The following is an 18,571-nucleotide window of genomic DNA, read 5'->3' as shown; positions in this document are numbered from 1 at the left end:
TAAGCCCAGTGTCAGCAAAGTAAAACCACTTGGAATTGTGCAGAAACTTTTAATACCTGCGTATTGACACCATTCACCTTGTACACTGAACAATAAGCTGTATACGCCTCAGGTGTCATTCATGCTGACCTCTACACTAACCTTTTTTGAAAGGTTTCTCCTGAAAAAGATGTGATACAATACAAAGAAGTCTATCACAATGTAATGCCTTCTCTAAGTTTGTTTGTGTGCAGTAACAGTACAGATGTACACCCACCCTAAGTGCTGGTCCATGATGGCATTAAGCAGATGAGAGCAGAGGCTCCTCATGTCTCCTCCACAGCCTCCCTGCTCCGCTGGATGAGGCAGGTAGAGGTCCAAGCAGGCCCACTGCTGGTACTCCTGACTGCACACAGTTATTAGGGGTATATATTGACTGTATGTCTAATGTCACCTACGAGGTTATGTTTGTTTCCTGTCTTACCGTTCTGGGTCTGACAAGGCGTCTTCACTTCTCTGTACTCGGAGCTCATTAGCCAGCCATTCTGAGAACAAGAGCTTGACAAACATAACACAGGTTGAGGATTTTTTTTTTTTGCCATCATTAACATCAATCCAACATTCGATTTCATTTCACACACAAATGAGAGTAAGAAAGCCACTGATTTTTTTCTAAGGCTCACAAAACATATTCTAATTCAAAACAAACTAAACTAAGACTTCATTGAAATGAGGAAGCAAACAAGCCAGTGGAGCTATGTTACCTGATACTGTGGTATGTCTCCTAGCTGATAGAAAGCAGGGAGCCTCCACAGATGCCAAGCAGTCTTCCTCCATGTGTTGTTAGTGTCCGTGGCACTGCTCCACAGGCCAGGCAGGTTCTCCTCCTGGTATTCACTTACTGGACTAGCGGCAGTGATAGGAGCTCTTCTGGCTTCAGGCAACAGTCTTGGGATGAGGTACAGGAGCTGGACACACACAGTTATGTGTAGAGTTAAAGTAGTACAATGATATGATAATAAAATAAGAATGAAAATTATGAAGGCGGGACTGGCATTAATAGACTCCTTGTCCCCATCCTCACTCACAATGGATCACATTGATTTCAGACTTTTGTGTTTGACTGTGTTTTGTGTGTGTGTGTGTGTGTGTGTGTGTGTGTGTGTGTGTCAGAGAATTGCTGTATATTGTAATCAGGGTGTCTTCAGGTATCAGACACTTGAATTCAAAGCTTTTTAAGGTTAATCTACATTTTGCCAACAGGTAAGTGTAAGTATAAAGTATAAAGTCACTATTAGGTTCAGTGGTATGCTTAAATTTTGTTACATCAGAAATGTGGACTTGCACATAGTTTGTAAATAATAGAAAAGATCAATGGAATTAGATGAAAACTTTATAGCATTCAAGGCCCCACATATTTATAATTTAGGACTATTTAATTAATACTTACTTACTAAATACTTTTTAGGCCTGATATTTATCAAATTGAATTTTTGATATTTTAAGACCCTGTGTCATGTACCTGGCCTGTGGAAAACATGATTAATTGATTAATAAGTCGACAGGAAATTATCAGCAGTTTTGAAAAATGATTAATCTTTTAAAAGTCATTTATCAGGGAAAAGGGCAAACAATTCTCTGGTTCCAGATTCCTAAATGTGAGATTTTGCTGCTTTTCTCTCTTTAACATCATTACATCATCATCATCATCATAAAATGAATATCGCTGGGTAAGGATGCATATATATCACTATTTTGACATTTCATAGACTAAGTGGAAAATCAATTGCTTGAAAGTATTATCACTATATAGCTCTGGCGAAAAAAAGCAGGATGTAATTGATACATTTGATAAGAATTGTCAATATCCATTTAGCAAAAGATTGGAGAGAATGTGGCATAGTCCGATGCACCTGTTCACGTATTGAAACACATTAACAGTTTCTGCTGTAACTTTATCAAGGCTCGTAAGTAAAAGGTGGGAATATTTCCCTTTCCTGACAAGCCTGATACAAGTGTTATGACCATTTTATATGATACAAAGAGTTACCTTCTTATAGAAGCCGCTGAGGATATAGTCCTGCTGTTGTTGCTGAGGCAATGAGTCCCCTCTGCACATCCCATAACACACAGCTGCCACACACAACCTGGACAGCAACAACAAGACTGTGAGTCAAGGTGGCAGCAAGATGTCGGATACATGCTCAACAACAAGTCTTTAATGAATCAGCTGAAGTTTGTAACCTCACCTGACACAGAAGACCATGTTAGCGTGTGTGCTGAGGACGAGCGTCGAGCTCAGAGCTTCTCCAACAGGTACTGGCTCAGGCAGAGTGGGCGGGACCAGCTGAACTAGAGGTCCGTGGGACATGGAGTTGTGGAGGTGGACTACGAATGCTGCCAGACCGAGTAAGTGAGCAGCACTCAGTGAAGAGCCCTTATTGAGAGAAGAGGTTTTCAAAACTGACAACAGAATGTACTGATTTAAGTACAGAAGGGAATGAAGCAGTGTATTGTTTTTTATCCATGCATGAAGACAAACAGAGAATTAACTGAGGAGAGTTTCTGAATATGGATTTATGTACCTGGTTATGAAAGAGGTCCCAAAGTCTGTGTATAAGGCTGGAGAGGAGCAGTGTATTACCAAGCAGCACACTGACAAACCTGGAGGCCCACAGGCTCTGTCTGGACAGGCAAGATTATCTGGTGAGTGGTACACCACATGGTGAATCTGTTCACTTCAGACCTGTGCTCTGAAAACTACTACTCACTTGTTAGGAGGGTTAGCTCTTGAAGCATCTAACATGCACTGGCAGAAGTTTCTTAGGATCATGTTGACGACCTGAGGATACGAGGGAGCGATTCTTTTAAGAATACATATAATTACAGACATACATAAAGCCAACGGAATACAGCAGAATTGGAAATCAAAAACATGATAACAAAGAAGACAATGAATTTCATCAGTACATACTTTGACGTGGAGCTCAGAGGATGGAGGACTGTTTATGTCAAGTTTGATAACTGACAGTCCAATCAGCTCATCGGGACAGGCAGGAAAGACGACACTGAGAGTGTGTGAGATCCTGGACAGCTGGGCTGACATCTCTGAGGATAAATGACCAATGTGACAAGTATGGAAATTAGGGATTCTGAGGTCAGGGATGTGACTGAACAGACAGTGGAAGAAACTGAACATCCAACACATTAAAAAAATGTGTTCCCCTCATTCCATCACAGAAAAAAATGAGAGTTGTAGAAATCATTGGAACTCAAGACTGCCATGATATACATGTTCTTTACAAGTGTAGGTAAACTTTTGACCATCAGAATAAATACACACAGATTGGTGTTGGAAACACTATATGAGTGTGAGTATCATTAGTGTCTTATTGCATAGCATCAAATCACAAAGTCTTTTTCATGACCAAAGAATATCAAGTGTGTGTGTGTGTGTGTGTGTGTGTGTGTGTGTGTGCATGTGAGAGTGATGTGCTGTATCTCCTCCTCCAAAATCTGCCTACCTCCATCATTTCCCTCAACAAGCAGCTGTTTGAACTCCTGCAGCTGAATCTTCAGGACCTCCAGAGGATCATCATTAGTGTCCAAACACACTGCACTACCTGAAAACACAACAGAGTGTACATTAAAGCCATCTGTCTTTTAGTTACTGTTACTATTGTACAACATCACATCTATCTTTGAGGAGATTTCATGCTGTTCACATGCTGTCCCACTCTGGGGTATTATAGATGAGACATTCACTCGCAAATATCGTCTTGTCTGTATAACAAAAACCTGCTAAACCACTATGCTGCTGATATATACCAGATGTCCTCAGTTTCAAAAATGTACATTATAATGTTTTGGACTAAAATAAATCAGTGATGGTTAATCATTGAGAAATGAGTGATACGAAGAATACCCACAGTCCTGCTGCCTCTGTTTCTGGCAGGACTCCACATAAGATGAATACTGTGCAGCAGGGATCTTATCTGCTCTGAATACAGACAAACAACTGTCAGAACAGTGAAAAAACACATGGTAATTACAAATAACCATTATTGGTCAAGTATAACATTAGCAGTCAGAGGGTTATTCTTATCAGGCCCACAAACACAAAAAAATTATCATGAGCAAAGATGCTACCTTGAAATTTATTAAAAGAATACATTTTTGGAGACAATAAATACAGGAAGGGATAAAATGATATATAATATAATGACATACTGATGTCTCAAAAGTTGGTATACAGAGAGATAACACTGAACTAGAAGCGCTGTACTGCATATTTCACCAACTTCTGGTAAGAACTTACTTTTTCAGAACTTCTATGAAACTCATCCGACTATCAGGTTTCACAGGCAGCTGTGAGTGAAAGACAGGTGAACTTGATTTAATGTTATGATGTGAAGATTTAAATAAATCACAAAATAACTTACACATCAGAGAATCTGTCAATCAAACAAAGAAGGTGCTCACCACTCTCGGTGTCAGCAGAGCAGGGAGAAATCGTGTCAGGAAATATGGCCTCCGGAAAATACTGTGAAGACAGAGGTGCCAATGACCTGTGACGTCTCTCGCTAATTTAATTTTGTACATGAACCCCAGATTTTTAAAAGGACCCTCATATACTCTGATGTAGCTGATCATCTGACTGATTACCTGGCCTCCATGACTGTGGCAGAGATTCTTCCTGTGCTTGCAAACAAAGACACTGCCTTCTCCACATCCTGGACAGCCTGGCACTGGGGCTGCACATGCAAACATGATACTGTTATACTGTGTAGATATAAAAAAAACATATCTGAAGTTTTGTTGTACACACAATATTTCTGGAGCTGCACAGCAAAACAACATTGCAAAATTCTCCTAAACAACTGAAGGAGATGGGGACTTGATTTAAATAGTAAAAAAAATCGTGCAGCATAATCAAAACCTCCGGAAGCCCAGAGATCCCAAATTGATTTGAAAAGACGTTATTAATTTATTTTTTAAGCCAAATATTAATATTAAGTAGGTCCCACTTTTGCTGCCAAAACAGCTTTGACCCATCAAGGCATGGACTCCATAAGACCTCTGAAGGTATGCTGTGGTATCTGGCGCATTAGCAGCAGATCCTTTAAGTCCTGTAAGTTGCGAGATGGGGCCTCAAAAGAATTTATCCACCATTTTACAGACGCTTCTTTCACAATGGGTCTATTGTTGTTTTCTCTTCTGTTACAACTGTTTCCGTGCATTCGTAATGTGAAACGTGACATCAATGATATACAACATAAAGCTTCAGTTAAAAATCACAGGCAGGTATTACTGGCTCAATAATTATGTTACCAGGTCCTTTTTTCATTTTGTTTTTCTTATTATCTTGCCTGTTTTCTAAGCCCAAATAATAAAACAGCCTTAAGGGTGTTCTATACTATCATGCTGGGGCCTCAGTGATTCAACAGGTGTCATTCACAAACAAACCACTGGGTGTCACTGTTACCTGCACTGATGCTACACCTGCACCAGAAACATCCTCATATAAACCCATGTCCTCCACTGACTCCTGCACACAAACACACACACACACACACACACACAAACGTATAAAACATCATTAAAACACATATGGGAGCACTGTCTTGTACAGACTCTATTGGATTGTAAGAAATTATCACAGGGACACTAACCATAATATAATCATCATGTTGTGTTACTGTTGTGGTGTTTAATATGAAAAATTTTAAATAAAGTTATTATTTATTCCACCCATACTCTTACCTTGAGGTCAGCCAGTCTGGTCTTGGCCAGAGAGACGTACTCCATCAGGAGGCTGCGGTGTTTCACAGGTACATATGGAGGGTGCAGGATGTGAACCTACCAGGTAAAAATGACACAGTTAAAAGTCACAGCTGGTTTCCAGTGCTTTTTTACACTGTAACTGTATCTTTTTAGCTGACTTGGTGCCAGTTTTGAGTCTAGCACAGACTGCAGACCAGCAGTGGAAGAAGTACTCAGATCTTTTACTTAAGTAAAAGTACCAATATCACTATCTAAATATTATCCATTACATGTAAAGGTCCATTGATACAAAATATTACTCAAGTAAAACTACAGCAGTATTAGCAGCTAAATATCAAAGTAAGTACTCATAACACAGTAAAATGTTGTCAGTGACTGGGTTCAGGTCCTTCCAAAGTGTCACAACAAAAATCTGGTGGGTGGAGGAATTATGAATGGCAGTGGAAAGAGGAAAAAACTCCTACTACACAAGTTTGAATTCATTCATTCATTCTTTTTGTCTTGTTTGTGAAATGATGAATAATTTGACCTCTTTGAACCACGAGCATTTATTATTGATAGTTACATGAAATCATCTGAGAAGTTTTGAGGGATAGACAAGTAGACAATGTTTTCTAAAGGGTCATAAGCCAAAAAATTATGTATTTGACTGAAAAATCTTCATCTGAAAAGTAAAGGTTACTATAGCTGTCAGATAAATGCAGTGCAGTATTAAAATATTCCCCACTGAAATGTGATGCAGAATAAACGGAAATAGTCAAGTAAAAGTTTGTTCAAGTAGTTGTGGTATGTTACACTGCATGCACCACACATCATATGTATTTTTCCATTTATCTCCCTTTTAACATGTCCTCTTCTGAAACCTTTTATATCCATTTGGACCTAAGGCATAATCATGGTCTATTGACATCAACATTAACGACATTTTACTAATGTCTGAGACATTAATACCAGTGTCACCTTGAGGTACTGTGGGGGTTCAAAGGGCACAAGGTCAGAGAGGAACTTCAGCAGGAACACCAGAGATTTCTTACTAGCTGCATGGTAGCCACTGCCTCCACCGAAAGACATCTGAGAGGGCAGAAAAGAAGAATGCTACTTGTAAAAATGATTAACTTAAATGTGCAGAGAGAATAATTAAGCTCTATAGATCTATATCATGACATGTAAGGATTAAAACTCCACAATACTTTGGGTTAAATACCTTCCAAAATGTTACACATTTCAACATTAGATTCTAATAGATTTAAGACAAAAGTTAAATATCAGCTCTAAATGAAAATCATAAAACACTTTTAACCAAATATCCAATAAATAGTGCTTAATATCAGCAGCACCAATCCAAACATATCAATAAACTATGAGCTGGTGTTAAAAAGCCGACATAAAAACCTTGAACCAGTCGCTGTAGGACGGGAAGATGCTGGCTCCCTCTAGCGCTCCCTGTCGAGCCAATAGAAAGGCAGTTATCATGTTCTCTAGGTCATAGCCTTCAAATGCAGAGCTCAGCAGTCTAGACAGCAGCACTAAATGAGGAAGGGAAACACAACAGACATGACAAAGCTTATTGACACTGGAGTCAATACGACTACAAGTCCTTCTTACACTATGTATGTATCCCTTTGTGTAAATTCAAGTCTGATATATTAGTTGACTGGTGCAGGAAATCAAGCTTTAATTAAAAATGCTAAATACAGTAATGCCATATATTAGGTCCATGTATTATGTGTTAGTTAATAGGTAATAAGGCTCTTATAAGTCCTGATGAGAAGTGTTAAAAATAGCAACACAAACACAGTTATTGTTAGAGTACAGAACATTTATAAGCACTTCACATTAAAATAAGCCATATGAGTGTCTTATAATTGTTTATAATAGCATTACACATTTAACTTTAGTTTAACTTTGAGGTATAACTTTGAGTTTGTAACTTTTAATGAACCTTTTATCTCTTTAATGCGATTATTAACACTTATAGTCTTATCAACAATTAATAATGTTAATAAGAGTCTTATAAAGGCCTTTTTGCCTATAAACATATGCTTATTACAAGGACCTTACCCTAAGCATTACCCTAAATACCCATTTATGAGAAACTGCTGACCTTTGTACATTCTAATGTAACTATCTGAAAAAACACAATTGAAATGTTTATTATTTTGCTGGATTTGAATGAAAACTGAATTATTTAGTGTTATAGTATGAAAGTGGATGATGCATTTCATTATTTTTTTCTTACATCAAACAGGTCAGATGTATTCTCAGCACAGAATAATGGCACTTGGAAGGTTTAATCCCACATATCAGTAAAAACCAGTTTGCATTAGTTAGTTTACCTCTCAGGCTGGGCTGGGCACAGGGGTTGTAAACCAGCAGAGTAGAGAGGAAGCACAGGACGAGTTTCCAGTTAACCTCGTGGGTTTCCAATACCTGCTGCAGGTGACACAGCAGCTGCTCCACACTGAAGATCACCGCCAGCTTTTACACAAGCACAGCAACAAGACAGATGAGTTACAGCTGTTCGTGGCAGAACATCTTCATTGATAAATCAATACTTTCAGTACTGTGTTGCTCTGGGCTGAAGGCTGCACACCTGAAGTGATGTGACTGTTGTCTACAGTTTCAAATACAGCAATGACACTGTCTGTGTTCACAGCAGAGCAGTGAGGCTGGTGACTGCTGACATTATGTGCAGTTTGGACTGGGCTATATATCAATAATAAATGTTTCTTTTGGATTTTAGATATCATCATATCATAAGTCATTAGTGCTGTCTTTTCCTAGTTTTATTTTTTAGTTGCTTAACAGTAAAGTGATGTTATTTTCTGAACATTGTTACAATTTCTATATTGAGGTATTTGGTCAAAATTATTGTAATATTTGACATCTTTGCTCTGTCCTAGCACTTAAGAACTTTTGAGAAGATTTCAAAATATCAAGATATACATTGTGTATCATGATATAGCTTAAATTATTGCTATATTATCGCCTAGCCCTATTATGTAAAGAAATTGCATAACATAACAAAGAAATCCACAGTCAGCCAATAACAGTGACACTAGCAGTCAGAAGTCCACAGATGGCTATGAAATCCAATGGCAAGAGAGTCAGACTAAGAGCAGAGAATATTAAATCATCTTGGCAAACTTCATTATATGTGAAGGCTTATAAATGGGCTACATGAAACACTTACCTTACGGAAAAGGCAGGTGACCAATCGGCTGGCTTTTGCAAAGGTCCACTCGTTCTGCAGAGTGATGGCATCTGATACTGAGGACGTATGACTTCATATTACACTTCAGCTTTGCAGAAATAATCTTTGTAACCATCATGAAAGCAGCATGCGCTGGACATCAGGATACTTATTTCAAAGTCTTCCCAAACCTGTATTTGCTGACAGCTTTGAAGTTCTCACTGTGTTTTGTTTACAGCAAAATCTAAGTATAAGTGTTGTCAAGTAAAAACAGTATCAAGCTAATGATACCTGATATTTGATTCATGCTTTTATTACTATCAGGTTGGACTAATGCAATGCCCTTTTCACTGGTCAACTAAAAAAGTTAATAGGAAAACTCCAGCTAGTTCGAAATTCTGCTGCCAGACTGCTGACAAAAACTAGAAAGATTGTACATTACTCCTGTTTTGGCTACCCAACACCGGCTCCCTGTTTCTTTTAGACTTAATTTTAAGATTCTTAATGACATGACATTTAACTGTCAACCAACAACAGCTATTAGTTACTCTAATGCTGGTATTTTACTGTTCCTAAATTGGCCTGTGGAACACGCTGCCCAGTAACATTAGCACTGTTAACAGTTTTAAAATATCAGCTTAAGACCTAGGCAGCCATTTAGTGTAGTAAATGTTCCACATTGCGTTCCACATTCAATTTTTATGAAAATATTTATCTTTTTGTACTGTTTTTCTATTGTTTGGTTTTTAAAGCCTTACTGAAAAGCAGTTTGAGCTGCATTTTATGTTTGAAAGGTGCCATATAAATGTTGTTGTTGTTGTTAAAAAAATGTCAATAACTTGTCTTTACCTGTTAGTCGAGGCTTGTAAGTGAGAGTATGTGTGAGGGAGTGTGTGAAGAAACACCGAAGGCCATCCTCTGATGCTGAACCTCCACACATTGAAGCATCAAACATCTGAATCCTGTATAAAACACAGGGCAGAGGAGTAAGAGATGCTGTGGCAATAAATAAAATACATAATGTAGAATATAACCATGTATAAAGCCTTAATTAAAAACTTATTTATATAAACCCTGAGACTGAGAAGGGCTGTGCACAGTGTTATACTGTGAGTGGCTGCTTTCTTAGAATACCTCCATGTTTAAATGAACAGCTTTCTGCTGCAGACAGAGTCAAGGGGCGGTGAGTCAATGTGTGAAGCATGCACACTGAGCAGAGAGAGCCAGTTACTGTTACTGTTCCACTTATTTAAGCAGTGTGATCACAGGTGCCAGGTGCTCTGCTTCAGCATTTCAGGACCAGACAAGCGCCAGGAATGTTCACACTCCAGTGTCAGAGTTTACTCCGAACAAGGTAGAACAGAAAAATCATGCAGTCAGCTGCCGTCCTGCTGGATTAGAGTGTCCCAAAAAATGTGGTTAAGCTGCCAGACAACAAATCTGCACAGAAAATCTGGTGAGGTGCATCTTTAGAAGTTAATCAGCTACAGTAACAGATGAAGGTAAAGTGGACAGGAGCTCAAAACTGGACAACTGAAGAGCAAAGAAACATTAGTTGGACCAGCAAAAGCCTGTTTTCTGTTGTGACATGACAGAAGCTGCTCAGCATGAATATACAGGAGCTGCATCCTTATGGGTTTTTAAGGCTTTTGCCCTGAGGATCCCAAAATCAGTTGCAGGCCAGTATTTTTGATAAGAGTGCTTTCAGGTGATTCTAATCACCTGATAAAATCAGGAAATATTGCATAAACATTGTATTTGAGGTAAATCAACTGGATCAGAACTGAAACTATTAGTCTAATCATAACTATTTGCAAAAAATCTATCTGCAACAATTCTGATAAACAAGTATTCCCTTTAGTCATTCATTAGTGCTTCATTCTCAATTGTTAAGACTTTTCGCTTTTCTTTTGAAGATCTTTGGGTCTTTGGGGTTTCAACTGTTGAAAATATAAACTTAAGTCATTTAAATTGTGACAGAGGAAAGCTCTAAATGGTCGTGGATCAAACAAATTATTTCCTCCGTTTTCCCTTGATGCAAGTTGTATTTTGTTTCTCAGGATCACAAGTTATTCATGTCATTATCATGGAATAACAAATGTTGTTTTCCCGAGATACCACATTTTAAAGGATGTCTGCTATTGCTATTTTATACAAATAAATAATGTCCTTGTATATTGCTAATTGTGTGTGTTTTCTGTCATGTCTTGTTTGTATTCAGATCTCGTTCTTTAGACAGAGACCTCAGACTCATATTTACTATCTGATTTCATCAAGGTGAACAAGACAAAATAAAAGACCCCGAACCATAGCTCAGCCCCTGCTCCAGCTGTCTTCAGCATTGGACTCTTTTCCACAGTTTCTAGAAGCCCTGGAGAAGACAGACAGAAAAACAATGAAATGTTAAAAAGCAAGAAAAAAAGGAAAGTACTAAAATGACACTTAGACATCTTCGCAGTTAAAGAAGTCGAAAAGAGCTTTCCAGGCCCAGAGGTGTGACTCAAAGTGCTTTCGTAAATATTTCATCAGCACAGGGCAGAGTAAGATTGACAGGGATAAGTAGACTCACAGAAGAGCATGTCGTCCAGCACTGAGCAGCACAGCAGGGAGATCCTCTTGTCTGCAGCTGCTGGCTCGTGGCTCCGCTCAAAACCATTTTCCACCAAGACTCCAACCACAGCTAAAAGACAGAAAATCTATTATAAGCATTACCCTTAGCAGCAGCATGTCTTTTGGTTGCGTTTCTTTTGTAGCAGTGAGCAAGTGATTGGAATATAACATGTCTTGATGATGATAATGTAGAATTCTAGTTGAAGTTTACACATTATCTATTCTTTAAAAATGTAATGAAAATGTTTAAGTAACCATGTTGTGTTGGGTTACAAATGTAATCTCTGTTGCCCTTTCTTAAGGTAATGTGTAAGAGGAAAGGGCAACAAAGACAATATTTTCAATATTCAATGTTCAATGTTAGTCATGACATTTTGGGAAATGTTCTTCTTGCCAAGATGCCAAGACAATCGATAGCAGTCTCATCTCTGTATATGTATGTTAGCTTTGCTTAATATGAAGGCTGAAAGTAGGGAGAAACAGCTAGTAGACACACATGAGATCGGTACTGATCATACAAAGTTACAAGGTTACAAAGCGTACTCTCCAAAATGTTGAACTCCTCTTTTAATGCTGATACAGAGTTGGTGTTCTTCTGCAGACCCATTATGAAATCAGTCCCAGCACTCTCCAGTTTTTCCTCTATATACAAATTTCAGCTTCGCACCTCCGCTTAGAGTTGAGTAGAGTAGAGTAGAGTAGAGTAGAGTAGAGTAGAGTAGAGTAGAGTGCTGTGTTTCATCTTTATCCTTATATTATTTCTGAGCAATGGAAGCTTCACATCTACATCAATTAACACGCCTGCAAATAAAGCATAGGAACAGAAAGGAGAGGACGCCTCCTTATAACTTTGGAATGTAACGTTATATCATTTAGCACTTTCACACACTTGTCAGTAAAGATTAGAAACGGAGAGGACATCGTCTTATAGGTTTAGAACTAAAGTTTTATTTTTTTATCCGCTATACTTACATGTCATATCCAGGCTAACCTGAATATGTCAGCTAAATGATTATAACAACAAGCATTATTATTATTATGAAAAAAAACAAACAGATGAAATCATTAGATGAATGAATGAACACACATCTTCTATGAAGCACAACTACAACTAGCAAAAGTAGTCTGTGTGCTTACTTGACAACACTTTTAGTTGAACTTGTCTGGTCTCTTCTTCTCCTTCGGGAGATGTCCAGCCACAGAGAGCCTTCAACTGAGACACCAACCACACTCTGACTCCTTCATCACTGAACGGAGAAAAAGAAACAGAACTGAGCAAGGGGTTAAAGATAATTTTCTGCAGAGAGGTGTAGGTGTCAGTTATGCTTTTAACTTTGACTATCCTCAAACTCTGATTGACTTGATATCATGATATCTTACTCTGATATCTTTCTTTGTGAACTCAGTGTATAATTTGAAGATGGCTCTCACTACACCCACACAGGGGCGCTGCAACAGCAAAACTGACAGCAAAGTGTCTGTCTTTTGATGGGAGTTCAACCATTTCAAGCATTCAAGGTTCATTTATTTGTCATTCTACTATACAAGTTGCCAGACAAAATGCAAGTTCTCGTCCCTTTATGCTACACAAGAAAAAATATTTTTATGAATTTATGTAGTTTGATTTCCCATCTCTGTCATAACCAGAAAGTCATTTCAGGTTTTCTTAAATTAAAATCAGATTCACACATTCAGGTAGAAAATCTCAATTGTTAACTTGCAGCTAAACCCACATAAATTCAGATTTTTTTTTCTTTTTAAAAGACAAATATTTACAGTTGTTGTCAAATGTTTACATGCACTTGTAAAGAACATGTACTGTATGATCATGTAATATGTTTGGAGGAAAGAAGGTGAGGCCTTTAACTCCAAGAACACCAAACCTACTGTCAAGCATGGTGCTGGTAGTATTATGCTGTGGGGCTGTTTTGCTGCCAGTGGATCTGCTGCTCTAAAGACAGTAAATGTAATAATGAAGAAGGAGGATTATCTCCAAGTTCTTCAGGAAAACCTAAAATAATCAGCAGAAGATTGGGTCTTGGGTGCAGTTGGGTGTTCCAACAGGACAATGATCCCAAACACACATCAAAAGTGGTGAAGGAATGGATCAATCAGGCTGGAATTTAAGTTTTGGAATGGTCTTTCCATGTCCTGACTTGAACCCCATCGAGAACATGTGGACTGTGCTGACGAAACAAGCCTGTGCCAGGAAGCTAACAACTTCAGTTGAACTTCACCGATTCTGTTAAGTAGAGTGGTTAAAAATTCAGCCGGAGGCCTGTCAGAAGCTTGTGGATGGTTATCAAAAGCACCTAATTGAGGATTCACATTTTCACAAGACCTATAATAAATTCATTATTGAACCAAACTTCATGAATGTTTTTTGTGACAAAGTAGCTTGTGTTCCTCTCATTCCATCGCAGAAAAATGAGAGCTGAAGAAATCATTGGAACTCAAGACTGCCATGATATACATGTTCTTAACAAGTGCATGTAAACATTTCACCATGACAGTAAATGCTATTCATTTAGTTGTGCTTGAAGTGCTCAAAAGCAGCTAAATGTCTCAATTATGTATTCAGCTTCTTATAAGATTCAAATCCTTGTGTTTGTAGAGCTAAAGATACTCGTTCCATAATTGTAATTGTTTTATAAACTCAACTCTGTGACTTGTTATCTTATGCAGCCAATAGCGGCATGTTATTAATCAATGTGTGCTCTGAACGAGCTCCACAGAATATGACTGATTCTGGTGCCTTACAAGGGGTCATAAACAGAATTTGCCCATATCTGAAAAAAAAACGAAAAAACAAACAACAACAATTTTTTTTTCTTACCTCTCTAAAATGTACTTCAGAGTGAGGATGTTGTAAAGGTGAAGATGATAAACCACCTCCAGTTTGGGTGGCCTCTGTAAAAACACCACACAGAATATTCAATTTACTACATCCATTACATCATGTAAAAAAGTCAAGCAGAGTTTTTCCTATTGTGGCAGTTTAGACCAACTGAAAATGGATAAATAAATAAACTTAGTTTCTGTTTTCTACTCTTTGATGCATCAAGATTTTCTTCAGTTTTTACTTTGACTGGAAATCCTAAATAAATGCATTTTTAAGTATTAATTTAATGGAATTGCAAATGGTGCTAAATAGGAATGGGACAATAATATTTTATCACGAAACACTCAGGATAAGGTGATCGTGGTGAATTTCCATTGGATCGGTTTCGATTGGATGTGTGGATAGCGCAGCTGTGGCTCGGGGGTAGAGCCAGCATCTTTTCATCGGAAGGTTGCTGGTTCGATTCCCCTGGTCTGCATGTTGAAGTGTCCTTGGGCAAGATACTGAACCCCAAAACTGCTCCTGATGTGCTGGTCAGCACCCTGCATGGCAGCCATCAGTGTACGTATGTATGAATTACTGTAAGTCGCTTTGGACAAAAGCGTCTGCTAGATTCCCTAAATGTAAATGTCTAACTATGTAAAACTTCATGAGAGGCAAATACCTTTGTCAGGCCTCATATAGAGTGGATGAAATCAACTCTAACAAACACACACCTGATCTTTTCTGTACTCCTGCCAGAGCAGTTTTGGGCAGAAGGCTCCCTGTGATAGCAGTTGCTTGCTGGACTCGAGCAGGACACACAGTTGGACCTAGAGTAAACAGGATGGGGGGATTTCATGTTATCTGTACTCTGAAAAAGAATTTTGCAGTAATGAAAGACAAATTCAGGATGGAATTTCTGTGGCTGAACAATATTAAACCGTAACAATCCATCAACACTGTGCATATGACACAACCACAATGACACAAAAACCCAAAAGGCACACATGCATCATACTGTGGAGAATGTACTACAAGTGTAGCTGAGCTTCTAAACATCCATCGGACTCATTCTATGAAAGAAGAGTGCATGACATTGATCATCTATCATCATATTTCAGCATAAAATGCACATCATATAGTGAATATGATATGCAGTTTGTAATTAGGTCATCTGCTTTTGAGATCAAGATCTCTTCTGTAAGAGACACTTCTGTACAGCAGAAAAACGACAGAAAAAAGACAGAGAACAAACAAATGCAGCCATAAAAAAGCACATCGACAGAAATAACCACAGAAATATCCAAATCTGGGTCCAAAATTACAAGTTTAGAATCACCCATGTGTTTAAAACATAGTGATGGAAGGCAGTCTTCTGTAATCCAGCATTTGCCTGTGTAGTATCACAAGTTAGACAGCCCTGAGATATGTGGCGTGTTCCAGATCCATACTACACCCTAATTATATAAATTATGTACTACACATTAACCATCTGGGTGTAGTGTTTTAGCAGCTGGTATAAAAAAAATACGTGCATAAAACTTCAATGTACTTCAATCAAACTGTAATCTGGAATGTCACTGCCAAATAAACTCTCCAAACAGAAATCAAAATGTCTTTTTTGATTCATACTCATACTCAACAGCACACTCACTCATTGGTGCTGGTAAACACTTTTTACCATCACTTAGTGCACAAGAAGTCATCTTTAGGTGATGAACCCAGGGACAGCATCACATGTTGTACAGAGACTACTTTTGTCTAAATAACACTTGTAGCACGGTGTTGATGAGGCGACTAACAGTTTAAATGGTCCTTTAAGTTCAACAAATTCTCCACAGTTAACCACTGGTTTACTAATGTCTGGGGGTTTGTTTTTTATATTTGCATGAGGGTTCAGCCACAAAACAATAATGCGTCAAATCCTACAGTCGGACACTTACTTGCTGAGAGTAGGTGAGCAGCTCTCTCCTCCTGTCCTCTTCTTCCTTTTCATCTACAGTTCCAGTGATCTCTATCAGTCTCTCCAGTACCATCTTCACTGCCAGCACTGCCACAGGGACACCCAGCTGCAAGGCCTGACGCCTCAGCTCACACACTGTCCACAGACAACACAACACATCCTGCAGTTCATAGCATTTACTTTGCAAGCAAACATCTGAAAATGTATAGTTGTTCATGTCTCAGCTGACTCAAATTTCAGATGTTGGACAGTCCAAACACACAACAAACACAGACTACTTTTCTTTCTCCATAGTTTTACAGCTGTTGTGTACAGCAGCAGGTATCTCTGGGCCAGAGTGTCACATGAGGTGCCATTTCAACTTTTGCCACATTAGGAAGGTTCAGCACAGAGGCCATTTCTGAGATTTGGTACTCACCCAGCAGTGAACCTGCAATGGCACATGACATTCCTTTTGACTCTTTCTGCTCTCCAGTCTGAGAGCGAAAAATGTTGCACAGATCTGGATCCTACAAAAAGTGTAAAAACAGTAATAGAATATCAGAGAGAGGACACTAACTATGACATTTGAAGAGTTCACTTTACTACCAGTTCCCTCTTCTAAACGGGTTCCTAACCAACGTAGTACTAGCCTACTCCTGATGAAATTTAATGGTGGAGCAGCTTTTCTAAATCTTCTTGAAAACCATTCTGCATTCTGTGTGTCATACATGTATAATTCACCTAACATACTTTTTTACAATAAAGTATCTTTTGGGCCAGTTTTATGCTATGAAGCAACCTTCCTTTGAGCCACTATGCAATGCAGAACAGTTTCCACCAAAGCCAATCAAGTGGTACGAAGGTTAAATGCAGTATAATGGCAAGTTATTACATAATCAAATCAAATCAATTTTATTTATATAGCCCAAAATCATAATCCCATTGCCTCAATGGGCTTTACAATCTGTACAGTGAACAACATCCTCTGTCCTTAGACCCTCGATTCGAGTGAGGAAAAACTTGCCATGTTGAGGAAAAGAATCCCTTTTAACAGGGTGGGGAAAAAAGGAAGATGGAAGAAACCTCAGGAAGAGCCACAGAGGAGGGATCCCTCTCCCAGGACGGACAGACATGCAATATATGCCGCATGTACAGAACAGAACAACAAAATCACAGTTTACAAGTTGCATTGATAGAATATCTGATCCAAATTATATAATATATGTAAAGAGTGAGGATCCAGGAGACGATTGAGCAGGCCTAGGCATCCCCAAGTGATGCCTGAGCCACACAACCTCCTCATCACCGTGGTGACAGAGGAGAGCAATGACAGTCATCTGACAGTCATGACAATGTCAGTTGTTACACACCTCTTTCTCAGTACACACATTAGTAGCATATGTCATTATTATGATGATTTTATCCATTGCTGAGGAGCCCAGTCGGTTTCTGCAATTATCCTGAAGTCTTTTCACTCACCCCGACCTCCCTGAGCAGACTGCAGAGGTCCTGCTGCTGCCCCAGCAGCTGGATCGTTGCCTCCTGCAGCCGCTGACCATCTTCCTGCTTCGGCCTCTTCAGCACACGACCAGCTGGCCATACAACAGCAGGAAAAACAAAATGCTTAGAGTTTTTCAAATGCGATTTTTGCATGGGCACAGTTTAAATAAAAGTTGGCCTAAGTTGTCCAACATTTAAGACATAACGTATTTATTTACAGATGCCTTTAGAAGGTTACTTAATTGAAAATGACTGTGAATTGGGATGGCTCTCTATTGAGGGTCAGGCCAAACTTTACTTAAAAAGCTGCTATTTATAATATCAGTGCTAGAGACCGAAACATGACAATTTAACGTCAATATCAATCAGTAACGTTGACGTCACAGACGTCAATCAGTATATATCGAGACAATACAATGACATGAACGGGGAGAATATACTGGGTTTATTTCAGACTGTATTCAAGTACCGCTTTTGTTTAATACTCCATAAATATAAACGTGAGGTCGGTCCAACTGTCAACTCACCGAGGAGGTTCGACACAGTCCTCTTCTGGGAGACCGATTCACACGATGCACTGAGTGACATTTCACTTTGTTTCACCTCGCTTCGAGAGACAGTCGACGTTTTAACCAATATGTCTTTTCAAATTAAAACATGAACAGAGCTTTTGGGAATGATTCACGCTACATGACAGCATTTCTTCCCTGGTTCGGTTCATCAAGCTGCTGCGGGA

The 18,571-nt window shown here is 38.8% G+C and overlaps 1 protein-coding gene across 1 annotated transcript in view; it reads right to left on the bottom strand.

Annotated features, from left to right (window-relative positions):
- Positions 1 to 18,571, bottom strand: part of LOC141001327 (Fanconi anemia group A protein) — a 25,171-nt gene extending 6,600 nt beyond the window's left edge. Inside the window, exons 1-29 of the mRNA XM_073472367.1 lie at positions 18,363 to 18,571; positions 17,815 to 17,927; positions 16,772 to 16,862; positions 16,334 to 16,488; positions 15,125 to 15,220; positions 14,403 to 14,476; positions 12,704 to 12,813; positions 11,526 to 11,636; positions 11,264 to 11,327; positions 9,806 to 9,918; positions 8,957 to 9,033; positions 8,100 to 8,241; positions 7,156 to 7,289; positions 6,724 to 6,834; positions 5,743 to 5,838; positions 5,465 to 5,527; positions 4,645 to 4,733; positions 4,462 to 4,522; positions 4,298 to 4,347; positions 3,909 to 3,979; positions 3,504 to 3,602; positions 2,954 to 3,087; positions 2,751 to 2,821; positions 2,565 to 2,664; positions 2,229 to 2,416; positions 2,030 to 2,126; positions 744 to 947; positions 464 to 537; positions 257 to 385 (exon numbers count right to left, since the gene is read on the bottom strand). Of these exons, the coding sequence (XP_073328468.1) occupies positions 257 to 385; positions 464 to 537; positions 744 to 947; positions 2,030 to 2,126; positions 2,229 to 2,416; positions 2,565 to 2,664; positions 2,751 to 2,821; positions 2,954 to 3,087; positions 3,504 to 3,602; positions 3,909 to 3,979; positions 4,298 to 4,347; positions 4,462 to 4,522; positions 4,645 to 4,733; positions 5,465 to 5,527; positions 5,743 to 5,838; positions 6,724 to 6,834; positions 7,156 to 7,289; positions 8,100 to 8,241; positions 8,957 to 9,033; positions 9,806 to 9,918; positions 11,264 to 11,327; positions 11,526 to 11,636; positions 12,704 to 12,813; positions 14,403 to 14,476; positions 15,125 to 15,220; positions 16,334 to 16,488; positions 16,772 to 16,862; positions 17,815 to 17,927; positions 18,363 to 18,423 (2,978 nt within the window). The 5' untranslated portion in view covers positions 18,424 to 18,571. The remainder of the gene's footprint in view (positions 1 to 256; positions 386 to 463; positions 538 to 743; positions 948 to 2,029; positions 2,127 to 2,228; positions 2,417 to 2,564; positions 2,665 to 2,750; positions 2,822 to 2,953; positions 3,088 to 3,503; positions 3,603 to 3,908; positions 3,980 to 4,297; positions 4,348 to 4,461; positions 4,523 to 4,644; positions 4,734 to 5,464; positions 5,528 to 5,742; positions 5,839 to 6,723; positions 6,835 to 7,155; positions 7,290 to 8,099; positions 8,242 to 8,956; positions 9,034 to 9,805; positions 9,919 to 11,263; positions 11,328 to 11,525; positions 11,637 to 12,703; positions 12,814 to 14,402; positions 14,477 to 15,124; positions 15,221 to 16,333; positions 16,489 to 16,771; positions 16,863 to 17,814; positions 17,928 to 18,362) is intronic.

The sequence above is a fragment of the Pagrus major genome, chromosome 8 (assembly GCF_040436345.1).
Source record: "Pagrus major chromosome 8, Pma_NU_1.0".
Taxonomy (NCBI): domain Eukaryota; kingdom Metazoa; phylum Chordata; class Actinopteri; order Spariformes; family Sparidae; genus Pagrus; species Pagrus major.
The sequence above is the reverse complement of the archived record's forward strand: the minus strand, read 5'-3'. Positions and strand labels throughout refer to the sequence as shown.